Source organism: Camarhynchus parvulus, chromosome 2 (genome assembly GCF_901933205.1).
Source record: "Camarhynchus parvulus chromosome 2, STF_HiC, whole genome shotgun sequence".
In the NCBI taxonomy this organism is placed as follows: Eukaryota; Metazoa; Chordata; class Aves; order Passeriformes; family Thraupidae; genus Camarhynchus; species Camarhynchus parvulus.
Genome location: NC_044572.1, coordinates 39,841,415 through 39,859,454, shown reverse-complemented (window position 1 = coordinate 39,859,454; position 18,040 = coordinate 39,841,415). Strand labels below are relative to the sequence as shown.

At 38.6% G+C, this 18,040-nt stretch overlaps 1 protein-coding gene and 1 pseudogene across 8 annotated transcripts in view; one reads left to right on the top strand and one right to left on the bottom strand.

Annotated features, from left to right (window-relative positions):
* SLC4A7 (solute carrier family 4 member 7) overlaps positions 1-18,040 on the top strand; it is a 93,683-nt gene that overhangs the window by 14,636 nt on the left and 61,007 nt on the right. For 4 of the 8 annotated variants that reach the window (XM_030943392.1, XM_030943390.1, XM_030943385.1 and 1 more), the window contains exon 1: positions 10,864-12,424. The exons of the other annotated variants lie outside the window; for them this stretch is intronic. In XM_030943392.1, coding sequence (XP_030799252.1) covers positions 12,389-12,424 — 36 coding nt within the window. In that variant the 5' untranslated portion in view covers positions 10,864-12,388. Of the gene's footprint in view, positions 1-10,863; positions 12,425-18,040 lie in introns of those variants that run through there. 8 annotated transcript variants of the gene reach the window in all.
* LOC115917647 lies at positions 5,528-6,011 on the bottom strand (annotated as a pseudogene).

Genomic DNA, 18,040 nt, shown 5'->3' with positions numbered 1-18,040 from the left:
TAATGAGACCAGTGGTTTATATCAAAGTTGTTAAGAGACTAGATGTAATGAAACAGCTGGAATTACCTGGTTTAAACTAGATAATTGGATGTGATCCTGTTATGGTATTCTGAGACCCTCATCTGAGAGCAATCAAGTCTTTTTTTCATCCTAGAAAGTGCTATAGCATACACTTACAGCACAACAGAGAAGCTGAGGATTGAGCAATTTGTCTTCCTTGGCAGCTGAAGGCTAAGTGAGGTTTCTCTTTTTAAATACTTACTGACTTTTTTGGTGTGCATCTCTGTTATTGTAATAGAGAATGCCTGTAATTCAAGGCCTGCTCACTTTGCAAAGCGGTGCCTGATTGTCAAGACAATGTAGTGTGGGTGAATTATATTCATGCCTTCTTAGATCATGTATAAGTAATACCCTTTTGTAAGTGGCTCCTTCAGTGGCTTCCTAATTTACAAAAGTTAAAATTTTCCTCTGTGGTGTCATAAATTTCCTGTAAAAACAGCTTAAGCAGAGGATTTTTTTTGTGTTGTGACTTTATCGCTGTTTGTTCATAAAATCTTGGTGAAGAGGTTAGTGTTAGAAAGATTGTGTTTCAGTTGATACTTCAGAATTAATACAAAATATTCAGGATGTTCCACTTCAGTAGTGTAAGCACTGATGTCTCTCCTTTAGAATAATAGAAATCATAGACTCATTTAGGTTGGAAAAGACCTTTAAGGTATTTGAGTCCAACTGTAAATGTTTGTGCTTTATTAATATGCATTATATTACCAGTTCTATTGGTAAGATTAGTAGAAAATATTTGTAAGACCTGGAAAATACATGAATGGTTAACTGAAAGAATATAGGAGTTTTTGGAAAAGCTTAGTTATGGAATGTAATATTGCTTTAAAGTATCAATAAGTACATAGAGTTAAAAAAAATTTTAAAAAAAGAAAATGGGTAATTTTAGGAAATCCTTAGTGAACGCTCTTCTATCACCCTCTTCCTCCATCCTCCTTATAAAGTGTTAGCCTGTGAATGTGGCTAATGACATCTCTCAAAACTGCATGCCTATCTTTGTCTCCTAATGCCTCCAAAAGGATTTGTAGAAATGTGGGGTTATCTTGCATATTCAAATTAACGCCCAGAGCAGAAGTGAAACCTGCTGACGCAGTGCTTCCAAAAGTCTGAATTGTGGTGTAGTTCCCTGCTGTGCAGTGTGCCCAGGGTGCTTCTGTTTAGGAGAACAGGCATGTTTGTGAATGTAAGTTGCTAATAACATTTTATCATGTGTTACCGAAAATCCAAAATTTGCATCCATTATGGAATGAGTCAAAAGTAGAAACAAGCTTCAAATATGTAGAGCAAACTTTTCTTCAGGCTGCTTTGTTTCACTTCCTAAACAGTAAGGGTAAAGAAGCATTGCAGCCTTTTCAACTGCTCTTTGTTTAACATAATTTTCTTGGTATTTGAGTATGCAGCTTCACAATTTTCTTCAGTAAAAAAGACTGGAAGAACTGCAAGAATGGAGAGAATGAAGGATGGTCTCTGTACTACTGTACGATAGCTTCCTGTCCGAGGCTGTCTGAATGCCATGGTTTTTTCCCAATGTATGACTACATTTCAAATGTTTAAGCATTATGACCTCAGTTGTCTGCAAAAGCTTCTCTTCCCTTGTATATCTAAATCACTTGTTCATGAATGAAAATTTAGAGTCAATGGCAGGATCAGTGTGCAAGAGATTTTTGAAGTGGACTGCTTTCAGGTTCCCCCTAGTGTCCTAGTATGGCTGTTGTAATTCTAAAGTGAACTACAGTTCCGTTTTTCTTTAGTGGAAGATCTTCCTCTTGGCACAGTTGTTCTGGTCCTGTGAGAAAAGGGCATCTTACTCTTTCTTTGAGTTCCTGTCAATGCACAGGGCTCTCAGACAGCATAAAAAGCCTTTAATGGACAGTTGGCCTGGTTATAAGTATTTTAAAATAGCAGGGTTTTTTTTGTCTCATTGTGCTTGAATAATTCTGCTTTATATGCTTTAAAAAGACACCAAAACCCCACAAAACAATGCTTCTGCTATAGTGTTGATTTTGATAACCAATGATGAAAGTGTTGCAAATTAAAGAGTCAGGTCCTTTTGGAAACCTCAGTTTTTAAGTGTGTAAAACATTGTTTAAATCAGATATGAAATTATTACTTCTATTTAAATAAATTACATCTCAGACAAAAGCTCTGAAATTGATGTTAAGATAACCAAAAGCTATGGTGTTGTGCTGCCCCAAATATCAAAGTGTATTCAAATGTCGATTAAGAGGTAGCATTTTCTGCCAAAGTTGGATGTCTTATTGTCATTCAGATACAATCTCATTTGATTAAGGTTAAAGTGCAGTAGAAGCCAGTTTGATTCTCTTTGTTTTCTACAGGGGAAATTTTTACAACTTGCTGTTGGTGATACTTTTCCAACCTGGTTTACAGGCAGTTGATTTTCTTTTCTAGAGTCAGTTCTGTGAAAAAAATGTGAGAATAAATACAAATGATTTGGTGGATAGGTTGATTTCTTTGTGTGTGCCCAGACTTCAGTGAAGTAACACTGGAAAAAGGAACTTTATAATTAGAAACATGGGCAGTTCCTAGAGGACAAGTATGTTCAAATTTTTCCTATTTAAATATTTCTTTGCATGTTGCATTTGGGAGTAGGTGAGACAATTCTAATAAAGCTGCTCTTAACTGTTGCTTCTCTTGTATCTCATATTTATTTTTTCAAAGTCTCTTTACCAGTTTGAGGTGGAACAGTCTTTTGGAATTATGATGGAATTATGGAATGATGAAAGCTGTGTTTGGATGAAAGCTGTGTTTGATTGCCAAAAGCCACCACGTAAAGATGTTCTTCCTTCCCAGGAAAAACCCAGCTGAACATTTAAAGTTGTATAAATGCATATATAATTAAGATATCTGATTGCAGAAATTTATTTGATATCATAACACATCCCCAGGGCTGTTAGCTCTGTTGTTCATATTTTATATGCTGCAGTAAAAGGAAGTATTGGATTCTGTATAGGTGGTTTCTCTACAAATTTGATAGTATTGAAGAAGAAGACATACTTGTTCTGGAGGCTTGGTTTCTAAATAATGAGAAATATAATGCAATGTTCTTTACTTTCTCTTTTTCCTCATCTCATATGTGTTGAGAATTAATTTGGTTGCCAGATACAATTGCCATTGACTAGAATAACTCTTGCATTCTTTTCAGCATTTAAAAATTCCCTGCTAGCTGTGAAATCCTGAGTTAAAAATGTTAAGATAAAGTTCTTGTAGCCACTGGGTGTAGCATATTTGATTCATATTGCTGGAAGGTCTTTTGCTTAGGTCTCCAGTCTGGATGATATATTTTATGTATTTGTCTTAATGTTTGGTTCACTGTGCATTTGGCTTGACATTTTATTTTTATCTGTTAATGGTATCAATTATGTTTGTAAGGACATCTTAAAGCCGTTTCAAGTTCAGGCAGAGAGTTCAGGAGGAGACTTTGTGTCTAGGGCAGTGACTTTGATTTATTGATGCCAGCTTTAGAGTTCTAGGGCTGGTCAGAACTGCTATGATTGCATCACAGGAACTATGGCTGGTGTAGGTTTACTCTGCATGTTCAAATTTGCCTTACAATAAAATCATGGCAGCAGAATTTTTATGGGTAGACTTTATGCAAGGCTAGATAATTGTCTGTCTTCCAGAAGTCAATGTGAAAGCCAAAAGCCTGTCTAAGTTCTTTGTTGTACGTGCTCCAATTTTGCTTAAAATTGTCACAAATAAATTGTCTTTCCTTGAACATGTATTTGTGCTACTGGATGGTAGTGTACAGATTAAGGTGCATGTAAGTGTGGTCTATAGCTTTATTAGGAAGATGGATAACTTCTGTTGTTCATTTTAAAATAATGAAAAATGCCTTTTCAGAGAGCACCCTCTTTAATAGTTCTTGACTGGTTAGAACTCCCATACAAACCATGCTAATGCTCTCTGAAGTAGAGAATTCTATGTGTTAAGCAATTGAAGAGCATCTGATCTGCCTGCCAGGTGTTGGATGCTGTCAACTTTTCTTACTAAGTAGCCCTTCAAGTCATAAATTTACAATAGGAGTCTGACAGCATTTTTTTCTTTGCAAGAGAATTGTGTGTCTTCCTTAAAAGTACTGTGTTGTCTTTTACATGGTTATTCACAAAACAAAAACTAATAAAATAATAAAACCTGCGTCAGTAGTTGTAGTTCTTGAGACAAAAAATGAAATGGCTACAAAAGAGGTAGGCTTTTTTTTTTTTTTTTGCTAATGTTAGATCTCTAGCTCAGTTTCCCTTTGCATTTTGTCAGCTGAACTTTCCTGTAAAATAGGCACCATGTACAGTGGCATGTATGAGTCAGTTGTGCCAGAATCAACACCTTACTTTTAAACTGACTTCTCACAAAACCTGCCAGTAGGACATAGTGAAAGCATTGCCCTTAATACATCAGAAAATCAACTGCTTGCTTTTTTAAAACAGAAAGAGCTTGTTTGTATGGTTTTACAAGATATTAGGCAAGACAAATAAGAAACAGAAGTGGATCTCCTTTTAAATGTCCTGTCAGTGGCCCTTCTGAAGGACCGTGGACTGACTCCTAGAAATTTCAAGTTCTGAGAGTTTTTATCTCAGGCTTTATTATTTCTTTCTTTCAGGCTTTTCAGACTTTTAAGATTGTTATGCTTTAGAAATGCAAGAGGGAAATGGAAGAAATTTTGGCAAGAAAGTATGTGTCTTAAAATACAGCTTCATGGTAGGGTGAGCTGGAACTAACTAGTTCCTGATTTCTGAAAGGAAAAAATGTCATTTCCACTACATCCTTTCTCCTTTCCCATAAGCTGATTAAACTTCTGAAGCCATTGAAAACCTCAAACAAAACCTTAAAAACTGCTCTACAAGCTCAAAAAAGATTTTTCAGTTTTAGTTTCCTGAAGTGAATGTTAAATGAGTTTCATGTTGATTCTGTAATCAGAATCATTGACTCAAAAAATGGTCTGTTGGAAGGCACAGTCTTCTAGTTCCAGCACCCCTAGTGTGTAAAGAGACACCTTCAACTAGATCATGTTCTCAGAGCTCCATCCTACCTGGCCTTAAACACTTTGAGGGGTGAGCAGCCACAAGTTCTCTGGGCAACTTATTCCAGTGCCTCACCACCTGACAGGAAGAATTTCTTCCTGATATCTAATGTGAGTCTACTCTCTTTCCATTTGAAGTGCAAGAGACTTCTGACTTTCTCTCTGCCTTTCCTCCAGGGAAAAGTGCTCCATCCTTCTAATTATTTTGCTGGGTCTCCTCTGGACTCTGTCCAGCAAGTTCATGTCCTTCCTGTGCTGGGAACCAGGTGGGGTCTCAGTGGAAAGAGTCATGGAATCACCTCCCTAAGAGTACTGACTGCTTTGGTCAGGAATTGAACCCTGGCCTCCTGCGTGGCAGGCGAGAATTCTACCACTGAACCACCAATGCTGGTGATTATTTTTTTTTTCCCTGACTCATTTTACACATTGTCTTTATTTTAAAAAAATTAAATACAACAAAAACTTCTGTTCCACAAACACACAGGCGCCACCAACTGCTTTGATTTTTCCTCTCTCTACGCTTCCTCTGAAAAATTTGCTTTCACAATTGGGAGTTGCTTGTGCAGCTTCCCCTTGCCCAGCACTTTGTAGTAGCCTGTGTGCATAATATCAGTGACTGCAGCCAGTCTGGACTGATTTTTCATGTAATTGAACATTTTCTATTCACTTACACTTCTATTCACTTACTTAGGTGTCCACATGTCCAAGTTGACAGTAGCACAGAATTTTTGGTTTCTTGTCAAGTGACAGTGTGTCATGCCTACTTTTCCAAAGTAACCAGAGTGATGCTAAAGTTCATCCTGTGGTGTTGAATACTGCTAGCATTACCATGTCCTCTGGGATATTTCCTGTCATGCACGTGGCTGTGGCTGATGTGCCCTCTCAGCTTCTGGGTGTCCTTTAGTCTGGAAGGCATCTTGTCAGTGTGTGCAAGGGCAGGGAAAGAGCTTGGTGCTTGTAAGAGTGAGGAAGGGCACAGGGGGCAGAAGTGGGAAAGCATCGGATCCAATGTAAGGCAAAGATGTTGCATTGTCAAAATATTATGAGAAGAGTGGAAGGTGATGTGACTGCTACCTTGCCATTTCTTCAAACTGAGATGTGAAACTACAGCAGTGGAAGTGTGTGGCTCCACTACAGTCTGACTGCTGGAACATGGTCCTGCTCTGCCTCCTCTGGGCTCAGCAGTGTCCTCTCTGCACCTCACCGCTACTGAGTGGCGTCTGAAGTGGCAAAATACCATCAGTGCAGTTTTACTGCTGGCTCAGTTCCCTGATCTGATATGTTGCAGGTTCTCACTAAGGCCAGCACTAGCACAAAACAGGAATTGCAGCTTTCTGGTACTGTCTGCCTTACTAATAACATATGTGTGGATTGCTAAAACTTGTTTTTTTGGTAGCTGTGAATTTGTTATGGTAGAGGCTTGCTAGTACACCTAGTGGCTGGTTGATATTCAGTGTGTGTAACAGTGGTAATAATCTGACTGGCATTCATGCTACAAGGATTTTAAATACCTTAAAGTTCCTCAGCATAACTTTGGAGATGTGACTTGTGGACTTTTTATTTTGTTGGTTTTTGTTTTGTGTTTGGGGTTTTTGGTGGCTTTCATTTGGTTTTAAAAAATTATTTAATTAAAATAATCTGCAGGTGACAGCACCTGAATCCTGTATGTTACAGCACTTAGCTAAAAATTTATGATGAAATGCTGCTGTAGTTCAGATTGCATGAGCAGACTGTATTTCCATCCTACCTGCCTTCTTATTAAAAAGAAATGTTGTGTGGGCCAGCAGAGTGCTGATTCCTCCTCTTGTATTAGTTGCCTATAGATATTGGAAACATTGCATTACCCTCCCACTATAACTTACTGAGTTTTGATTTGTAGGTAGTAATTTTTGTTCACTGTAAGAGTAAACACGTGTTGTTTGTTAGTTTTTATACAGGCACTTGATTTGAGTGAGTTGCAGTTATAGAAATAGAGAATTTGAGACACTGGAAAAGCTGAAGGTGAAGAATTAAGCCATGAATTCATGTGAACTGGTGAGATTCAGTCTTTTGCTTTTCTGTGGAATGACACGTAGGTAAATAATCATTCAAAAATTACACCATTCATGGAAAGAAATCTTTCATTTATTACCTGCTGATGGTTGATGGTCTTGTCAAGGAGATATTCTGTTTGGGTGTAGTTTGGTTTGGTTGTATTTGAGCAATTTGTCCTAACTCAGTAATTGAATGAGTTGACTTTTTTCTAATTTATTTTTTTGTTTTTTCTTTTGCTGTTTACCTCCTGAGGATCTGCTGTCAGGGAAAGCAGGTCTTCTTATGCAAGCACTTTAAATAATGTCAATAAAAACAAGATAATTTTATCTGTCTCTTATTATGCTGCTTCATATCCGGACTCATCAGCTGTTCACAATGATGCCATCTATTCTAGGGAATTAATCTAGAGGATAAGTGTTTAATATTTGGACATTGACCTGTTGGAGTGAACCCAGAGGAGGGCCACCAAGTTGATCAGAGGGACGGAGCACATGTATGAGGAAAGGCTGAGAGACTTTGGATTGTTCAGCCTGGAAAAAGGAAGGCTTTGGACTGATCTAACTGTGGCCTTCCAGTACTGGAAAGGAGCCTACAGGAAAGATGGGACAAGACTGTTTAAGAGAGGATGTAGTGACAGGGCAAGGGGGAATAGGATCAAATGGAAAGAAAGTAGGTTTAAAGTAGATGCGAGAGTGCCGAGGCACTGCAACAGCGTTCCCAGAGAAGCTGTGGATGCCCTATTACTGGAAGTGTTAACAGCCAGGTAGGAGCTCTGAGCAACTCTGAGGAAGGTGTTCCTGCCCATGGCAGGGAGATTGGAACTTGATGATCTTCAAGGTCCTCCAAGTGGCAGCCCAAACCACTCCATAATTTAGAATATTTGTATAAATGGTTGTAGAACAATTAAACATATGGCCTTGCTTAGGCGACCTTAATAGTGTTGAAACAGCCTTGGTTTATAGTTCTTGTGAACTTGCACAGCAATCTAAGACTATTTTGGGTTAAAGAAAAACTAGAATATCTCTCAAAAATGCTGCCAAAATTCCTGGAGATTAATTTAGCTAAAGGCAGTATGTTATAGTTGTAAAGTAAGCAGCTTTGAATTCCTCTGTGTCTCCCTGCCATCCCTTCTTCCCCTCCCCCCAGGAAAAAAAAACAAACAAAACAACAGAAGACCAAAAACATCCCCGAAGTTTAAAAACCCAACCTCCTGAAAACCCCAACAAATCAAATCACCCAACCCTCCCTAGCCTAGCTCAGTGGCATTTGCATGCTGACCACATGCTCATACATGCTGCTGTAAGATCTTGGTGGGGTTCTGTTGGAAGATGGTGAATTTCATCCATCTAAACTGAGGGATGGTTTTGAGTCCTGGAACATGTCCTGGAAAACTTTACACACATCTTTTGTTTTTCTACATCATCAGTGTATTTAGATGAGAATGTGGTGTGATTAATCAAGTAGTACATAGTAATCTTGCTCTTAATGAGGGTTCAGGTTATAAATTTCAGTGGGATCTCTAGAGACTAAGTATTCAGCTGTCCAAATGATGTGCAATTGTGTAATGTCAGGAGGGCTTAAACTAGTGATCTGCCTCATGTTTGCTCTCAGCATCCTGGTGACTTCTGACAGCTGTCCTGCAATGTGCTGAGATACCCAAGACTCCACTACTGGGACAATACACCAGAGAATATCTGTATGGGATACATCTATCTTTATTCTTACTTTCTTTTTTTGGAAAAACCCGGTTCCATGTGTACGTGCCGATGCAAGCTGAAGCATGCTGTGCAGGTGTACGTCTTGGGAACTTGGTGTTACATAGAAATTGTATTCTGAAAAATACTTGTAGGCAGTAAGACTTTCGGATTTTATGGCTAGTTTTAATTCATTAAATGATGAGCCACTGCTGGCAAAGGTTTCTGTGTTCCCTGGCTAAGGCAGTAATGTTTCTTTGGAGGAATACCCTATATTTTGTTTCTTGTAAAAAGAAACTCCTAGGAAGTTTTTTCAATATCATTTAGTAGGTTCCTCTTTGATAAGAAGCTGAACAAAACCATCTGTAGAGGTGTTTAACACATGAACTTTTAGACTGTGTTGTACAACTTGCCCCCTTCATCATCTTAATCTTAATCCCCTAGCACCTTGCCTCGCTTCTGAATCCCCCGCCATGGTCTGGGCCATCATCACCCTCTCCAAAATAAAGCCTCGTTTAGAAGTATTTTCATGCCATCTCGTAATTATTTATTGCCTTTTTTTTTAATTTCCTAAAGAGAGATGCTTTGAGCTTGGTAGATGCTGTCCTTTCAACTGCATGAAGAAGGGTGGCACTAGGTTGGTTTTTTGGGGCTACAATGTTAGACAAGATAGTCATAGTATCATAGACTGATTTGAGTTGGAAGGGAAACATAGAGAGCATCAACTCCAACTCACTGATTTAATTTGCTTATAAAAGGAAGGGTTGATTTTGGACTCTGGATGCAACTCTTAGCACCCCACCTCCCTACCCCCCCAAACCAGGGTTTTAAAGTATCAATAGATACAGAGTTTACAGGGCTGCAGGTGTGGGTGGGTCAGTTTGCTTGCTCTGCAAGCAAGCAAGCACTCAGTTTTCTTGTGCTCATATCTGACTGTGTCAGATAGCAGCTGGGCTGGAGCGCATGTGGTAAATCCTGCTGAGAGCTCAGTCCTGCTTACTGCAGCTACTTTAAATGTCCTGCCATTTCAGAATGGCAGATTAAGCACAGCTCTGCCTGCTAGACACTCTGCAGACCCTGCAGTAAGGCAGTTCACTACCACTTTGTAATGGACTGGGATCAGAATTGTGTATCACTTGGGAAAAAATGAAAAGTTGTTCAAAGAAGTAAGAGCTCAGATGAATTTTTTTTTTTTGTCTAGATAAGTGGTACATACTCTTTTGGACCCATCTTTCAAAAATGTGTTTTACAGACTGAGATAAGGTCAAATAAGTAGAATTTGAAGGGGTATAAAAGTGAAAATGAAGAAGGAAAGATTGAAGGAAAAAGTGTATGTTTCATGATAGGTACTTATGTTTCTTTTGTTAAAATAAATGTTCTCATACACTTCATAGAGATATTTTTGCAGCATCAAACATACGGTTAAAGTATTGCTCCAGCACAAATAGTTCTGCTCTGAGTTCTCACAGTGTTGTCACTGAACACGTTCAAGGATGTGATAATTTTGAATATATTTGCCTACAGTTTGTTTTAGAATACTTCTGTAGTTAAACATGTTGAGACAATTGCAGTTTGAAGTTGATCTGCTGTTCTCTATTTGATGGAAAGCTTTTTCCTGGTATTTACTCTAAGAGAAGAGCAGACGTTTATCCACAAAGTGTTTTGGTATGGGACTTGAAAGACAAAAACTTCCATCTGTTTGAAAAAAACTGTGCTTCTCTTGCTTCTTAGTGGGTTTTTTTGTTTGTTTTGTTCCCGGACTGAGTGACTGTTAACAAGGAATTGGCTGACTACAGACTATAAAGAAATTTCAATAAGCTGCTTCAGAAGGTTTTTTTTTTTTTCTTTTAAGTATTCAAACCAAGCAAGTACTTTTTCCCAAACTTATAAAAAAAAAAAGAAATAAAGTATGTGATTCCCACCCCTCTTATTCTATGCCTAAGGAATAGACAGCCTCTTTTCCCTTCACACACCCACTCCCAAACTAAACAAACGTATTTTTTACCTGTAGCAATTGAATTACTTCTAGTATGAATTTATGCTAAGGAATAGTTCGTTGAAGTATGGGAGAGCCACCAGGACACAGTTCAGCATAGCTGTTTCAGTATTCGTCTGAGCAGCTGAATACTGAAGAGTTGTGTGAATCTATGCTCTGTTTTAGGAAAAGAATAGGTGTGATTTAGGATGCCCAGTTTGGAAGAGATCACTAAGAACTAAAGGATCTGATGTTGATGTTTAACTCTGTGCTTCCTCTATGAATCATTTAGTTTATAACCATTTACATATGGCAGCAGAGAGGCCTTCAATAGCTTGGAAGTTAAAAGATGCATACGTGTGTTAGAGTGAATTTCTATTTACAGAGTGGAAACAAACTACTTTTAAACTCTCTTGTCAGCACTGTCTGAGAATACTTTCATTAGCCTATGGTTAGAGAATTTTCTGGACTGAGGCAGCAAGAGGATCTGAATGTGGCCTTCTGATTTCTCTACAGCTAGGTGATAAATACCATCTTCATAGTTGCACAGTGTATTTGCCCCAAGTTCATGGACAGTATGTTACTTGTTCTGTTTTGTCCAAGTTGTTTGTTGGTTGGGGTGGCATCAGTCCAGCTTCATTGCTAGAGTTCTCATCAAACAAGATGTAGGAGTAAAAGAAGAAAAAGGAACAAGCAAGGCAGTGGCATGTCTTAAAGGTTAAGTTATAGATAACTCCTTAAAGAGCCAGTTTACCCATGCATTTGATGATGGGACAAGGAGATTAGGGTATGTTAGTGATGAAGAGGGAAAGAGTAAGATGAAGTGCTGAATTTGATCTCCTCAAGCAGAGGTTGCATTTTTAAAAGGTTAGCTTCAGGATGGAAAAAATACAGATACTCACCTGAGTAGTAATACTCACCAGTATTACCTGAAACAGAGACAGCTTACTCTGGGAGGATACATGAGATTAATTGCAGCTAACATCAGTGCTTTTTTACCTTTTCAACAGGAGAGGAAAAAATAATTCATTTTAGGAAGCCTTGGTTTATTTTGCAGAACAAGAATATATAGCTTATGTTAAAAAAAAAAAACAAACACCAACAACTGAACACCTGCATTGGAATGAGTATTCAGTGAAAGGTTGAGAATACAGCTATAAACACACTTAGCAGATGTTTGACTTCTGGGTTGTTCTGTTCTGGGACCCGTGGTACAAATGCGTTTTGTAGTGCTAATGAAGTCTTGGATCAGAGCAAAAATATTACCTTGGAGCTGTTCTTAGCAGCTGTTGATGCAGAAAATGTGAAGTGTGGAACTCAGTTTCAGCTCCTTTTTTGGTATTCCCTGGGCTGGAATTGAAGGCATGCTGTCTTGCCCATTCTGCTGCTGTGTGACCCTGCGGTAGCCGTAATCAGTGGTCTGGGAGATGAGTGAGCGGAGCAGGAGCGATTGGCTGGGGAGCAATTTCCCGGAGTACATCTGTGTCAGGCACAGGCAGCTAAAGCAGTCATGTATGCGCAGGCTCTGATCTCTGGGGAGGTTCATTACAGGGTCTCCTACAAGGGCATTCTCTGCTTCTGCACATCAGCATGGAAGAAGCTCGTCAAGGGAAGAAAATGCAACCTGTATGTAAATAGCAGCTGTGTAATGTAATAATGGCTTGAATGGGATTTGATGCAAGTGTTATTTAGCAGCTGTGGCTCAGAATTGTGTGCTATCTTAGACTCACGAGTTGTGGAAGAAATTTTTGAAAGATCTGGTGATAGAAGTAGTAGTTTGAGTAGAGATTTCTGTATTAGGGAAGATATTTGCTGTGTTGTTAAATTGCTTAATCATAGTAACCAGCTTAATTCAGAAAGAAAATGTGCTCTTAAAATTGTGCCAGTATACTGTCAGACATTGAGATTGGTTGAGTGTTTTGAATTGGGTTGTTTTTTTCTCTTGCACTATTTTGAGTCAGCCTTTCTTAATTTGAAGGTTATCAGCTGTGGCTTTGGTTGATTCTGTGGAAGTATAGGATGTTTCTGGTAGAGAATCTTAAAGTAGCCAGCTAATTGTTCCTTTTTGACAAAAAAAAAAAAAAGGCTAGTGAACTTAATGAGCTGTGTAACTGAGGTGAAGTGTTTGCAGAGATAACATTTTCTTCAGACCTCAGCACGGATAAAAAACTCCATTTGTGGGGATTTATACAATGAATTCTAATATTAGTGTTACAAGCTATTTCTTAGCCATTGTATGGATTGTCATTACCACTGCCATGTAACTGCAATGCAGTGTGTAACAGGGATTACTACTTTAAAAGTTTCCTGGAAACTAAAATCTACAGGGTGGAATTTTCCTAAGGTGTAAAACTTTAAAGATTCCTGAATTATTGTATGTATGACAGCTAAATTTTCTATTCCCTTGTGTGAGCATAAGAATTTGATTTAGATTTATTAGAGTGCATCAGATTGTAATGGCCTTTTGTTTGTCAAGGTGTCTGTAGTACAGTGCTCGATTTTTTGTTTTCATTGTGGTGCTACTTTCAGCTTTGGCACAGAACTGTATCAAGCATGCATGTGCTTAGAAGACTAGGCACAGATTTGAGGTAACTAGTTGTAAACATTATAGTACTTCTGCTTTTTTTTACCTGTAATTTTAGGAATTCACTTAATTACGTTTAATTGAATGGAGATATGTTGGGTTTTTTTGAATGAAATTTAGTACTGTGAGGCAGGGATAAAATGCAACTTCATGAAATAGCTACTATAATATTAGATATGCAATTTGATATCTTGTGTTGGATTGCTGACAGTATTTGCTAAGTTTATATGGTGGTGAATTTTCTGGCTTGCAGAATACTCAGGCTGAATTCAAATAGACTTGTAAATCAAATATTCACTTGCACCTTGCTAGGAATCAAGCCATCTCTTTTTCTTGTGCTTGCTCTAATCCAGTTTTTTTGATGAATTGCTGTGGTGTGCCATGGTTGAAAGCCATTCACAACCGTGACCAGTCTCTTTCTTGTTGGTATTATGTTTCCTTTTCCTTCTGACTTTTTCTCACAATTTAATTTTCCCTTGTGATTAATGCAAACTTGGTTTATTGTCCAAAGACACGTTTAGTTTTTCTGGGACGTGGCTTCTCTTGCACATTGTGGTGCTCAGTGTGACCCTGGCTGGATTAAGGCCTGCTAGAACTGAGATAAAACTACTTATAAACATTCGATTTCGATAGAAGCAAAACATTAGTGTGTTTAGAACTGCTTTTTTCCTGAAATGCTTGGGTTTTGTGATGTTTAATTAACACACATGCACATCTTTAATGCCCTCCACATACAGTTTCAGAAAATTCAAAGTACAGTGAAACTTCCGGGGAGTTCAACTGAAGTCTGTTGATATCTTTTGGACATACTTTTCCAAACAAGGTTTGTAGAGCTGCTGTGTTTATTGTAAGTCTTCTAGAAGCAGATTGGTCAGATGTATTTAGTAAGGTAAGCTGAACAGTTAATTAGAGGATTAGTAGGCTAAAAAAATGTCTAAGTATCCCTAGCCTCTTCCGTGATGGTTATGGTCTTACTGAAATAAATCTAAGTGTCACACCTCCCTGCAAGGCTCTGAGTGTAGCTTTGATGAGGAGGGGCTGACGTTTACACGAGAGGATTGTTGACTAAAATAGGAGTTGTACATGCACAGGTAAAATTCACAGGAAAAGAGGGGATGTGTGGTGACGCCAAAGCCATTGAGCTGAGTTAGAGTCATTCCTGTAGTGCTTGAGCAATACCCTCTGCTAAGATAGTAGGGGAAAAAAATCTCTGGAAAGCAGCTGTTCTGTGCAAAGGAGACCATAGAAATTACAACTAAGGGGGAACCCATCAACGGTATGCTTCCTATTTTAAACCTGGCAAGTGTTCTGTTTGTGAATTATTATTAATTGTGCTCTCATCTGTATATATTTAGAGGGGAAGGCCAGCTAAAAATTGTACGATGACAAAATGAGACAGGGCTCATTTATATGTGGCGCATTTTTCCTTGGCTGTTAGGTTGATGTGCTTGATTTAGAACTGGTAGTGTTTCATCACTCTGGCAACTTCTGATGATACAGTGTTGCTGTGTAGAGATTGCGCCCAAAGACCTTACTTCAAATGCATCTATAGGACCACTTGTGCAGTTCAACTGAAGTTGAACAGTTTGATAGACTGCCTAATACCTTCACTTACTGTTATTTAGAAAGAACTTTAATTTTTTTTGTATCCTGGTTGTCCTTCAAGGAGGCAGCAACTATGATGCCTGCCCTCCTGCCTACTGTGGGCTCATCTTACCTCTGGTTTAAAAGCAGAATCAGTCTGAAAGAGAAGTAAAACAATATACTTAGAACTTAACAAGTGCTGCTGTTAGTTGGTCCTGCAGGTAAATCACGTCTACAAGCCCTTTCTATTTACTCACTTTTAACTGAGGCTGTGCTTGGTGCTGTGTGCGGGTAGCAGTGGGAGGAGACCTATGGGATGGACCTGGTGCTTGCCTGAAGTAGAGTGATTGGCCTTCAACTCTACATACAGCATCCAGAGATGACATTAACAAATACACTGTTTTTCTGGTTTCTTTGCTTTTCCTTTCCAGAGCTGCTGTCCCTGGTAGACTTAATCTCCTAATTTTGTGGGTCTACAGCACTGGTCTTGTCTGTTTTTTACTTCCTGAAGTATTAGTTCTTATTAACTTGCAGCTCTGGGCGGTTGAATGGATTGAGAGGGGGTTGTACATGCATTCTGTAAATTGGAGATGTATTTTATTTCCTGGCTACATGGAGTATTATGTGTGCCTAGAGGAGAAATGCAGACTTCTGAAACAGACCACTTGGGAAATGTGGCTGTGACAATGAATAATGAATTACCCTGTGGGTTCTAAATTACCCTGAACAATATATTTCAGTACCTATGTAACAAAACAACTGAGTTTGTTTATCTATTTTTGATAAAGATCAGTTTTAAAATATTTTATAGATGTACACACACATACCTGGATACATTTGCAAAGTGAGGTTGTGTAGTTCCTCTTTGGTTACCTTTGAGATATATGGTCAAAATGAAGGTTTTAATTCCTTTTCATAGCCAAACCTTAATTTTTGAAGCAGAGCAATATCAACAATCTTATGTTAATTAATTTTTTTTTGTTTGTTTTTGTCACTGGAACTTTTTTTGATGGCTGTCATATCCATCTCCTGAATGTAGATCCCACAAAGGAGAGCTGGTAATAGAACAAGAGTCCTGTTTTGGCTATGCTTCCTAAGGCCAAGCCGCTGTTGACTCTGATTCAGTTTGCCCTGGGCCTCTCCTGTTGTGTCCTCTTGCAGATAGCACGTTGATGGATGGTTTGGTCCAGCTGAACTGCTCCTGTGTGCTTACTGGTGGTGAAAGGAGGAAGAGCTGAGTGTGACAAGCAAAATGCGCTGTGCACAAGTGCTCATATGCTGCTGATCTTGGTAAATCTACAGCAGTGTGCTACAAAGGTTTGCCAGTGGGGTTTGTAAGCAGGGTTTGCTCCTGTTTTGGGAGGAATGATTTGTTGGTACCACATTCCAGACTAAGAGCAAAATCCTGTCTGCCAGATCTCTTGTGCTTACAGAAGTAGAGATGGATCCATGGGTTCTTGTGGGAAGGAGGAGGAAACTGTGTGCTTTCTCTTCAAGCCAGAGTGATTGGGATACAGTTACAGCCACAAAGCAGTATGTAGGACCACTGGGATGGTATAGACAGTTATAGTAGAATACTATTAAAATAAGAAGTGTTAAACTGTTGGCCAGGGACAGATATATAAAGGAAAAACATTGATAGGAGTACGCTCCGTCCTCCCCATCCTGAGTTGGCGTTAGTTTTTGTTGGTTGCGTTTTGTATTGTGGTTTTGTTTTTTCTTTTTTATTTGCATCTACTTCAATAAATGCTGCAGTAAAGCCTCTTTGTAGCATGAAATTTGTAATGTAATTTGTTTTTGGGGGGAAGGGTGATGGTGTTTGTGGAGTTTTTTTTGTTTGTTTATGCCCTCTCTTAAGCCCTACTTACTGACTTCCATGAGCACTAATATAATCGCTTCTGGTGCTGCAAGTCACTCTGTAACTCTGCTGGGGAAGAACTTTGGTCTGAGGAAATGTAAATGGAGCACATAAACATTGACTTAGCTAAGTAATGCTCTTAAATGTTGATCTCAAATTATTCTTAACATGGTTACTGTATTGCTCATAGATTTTAAAAGTTTACAGTTAGCTGTATCAGCTATTTATGATCACTGTCTATCACCAGAATGATTTGATTAGACTGTATTTCAAGTACCTTAAAAATGTGCTTCTAGCAAGTTGTCTGTCTTGGAAGTGGTTATTCAGTAATGCACTTTGGCAGCTTGCCCGTCTGAAATCTGTCGTGTGTGTGACTGCACAAGGTTAAGTGAGTTGCATGGTGAGAAGTGCTTGCAGAGATGACAGTGGAAACTTGCCTTTGAATTTAATACTCCTTGCATCATATTCGTGCTAGTCCTTGAGACTGTGGCTACCACTTACTGCTGGAGGTTGTCAGTTCTTCCCAACCCAGGGCTTTCCATAAAAATTCGTGCAATTTAGGATTGACTCTTTTTTCAGTACTAGTTTTAAAAACATGTGGCATTAATATGCTAGATACAAAAAGTGTACTCTACTAAATGACATTAAATGTTTGAGAAGGTAAATTAGTAGTGTTAACAATTTCTGGTGCTTGGTTTTCTGCAAGGAGGAATTACTCTTTTCTCACAGACTGAAAAAAGACATTTGAAAACCAGAGGTGGCAAGAGGAATCCTACTGGGAGTCTGCTGGAGCACTGAGTATTTGAAAGTCTTGTCTGATCTATAGCAGTTGAAAAGGGATTTAATTTTCATGCTGAGGAGAGTTTGAAGGCTGAGAAGACAGATTCTAATGTATACAGGCACCTCTAGCTGAATATGAAGGTTTTACTGGAGGTTGTTTCTGCAGTGTGTTTATGAGTATCCAGAAATCTGGTGTTAGGAAAAGTACACTTAGTGTATCTTAATACAATGTGCTAGACTTTTTATTTTTTTTCCCTTGAAGTACTCAGGATTTGTTCTGTTTTTATAAATTACCTTCTCCTTAAAAAAAAAAAAAGTGCAAACCAAAGATGAAAGCTTAATTTCTCCCTAGGGCACCTTGGTTGCTGTTTATGTTGGTTTTTCCCCCCTTTCTTGATTGTTCTGTCTTTTGACTGAAAATGAAAGTTACATACAT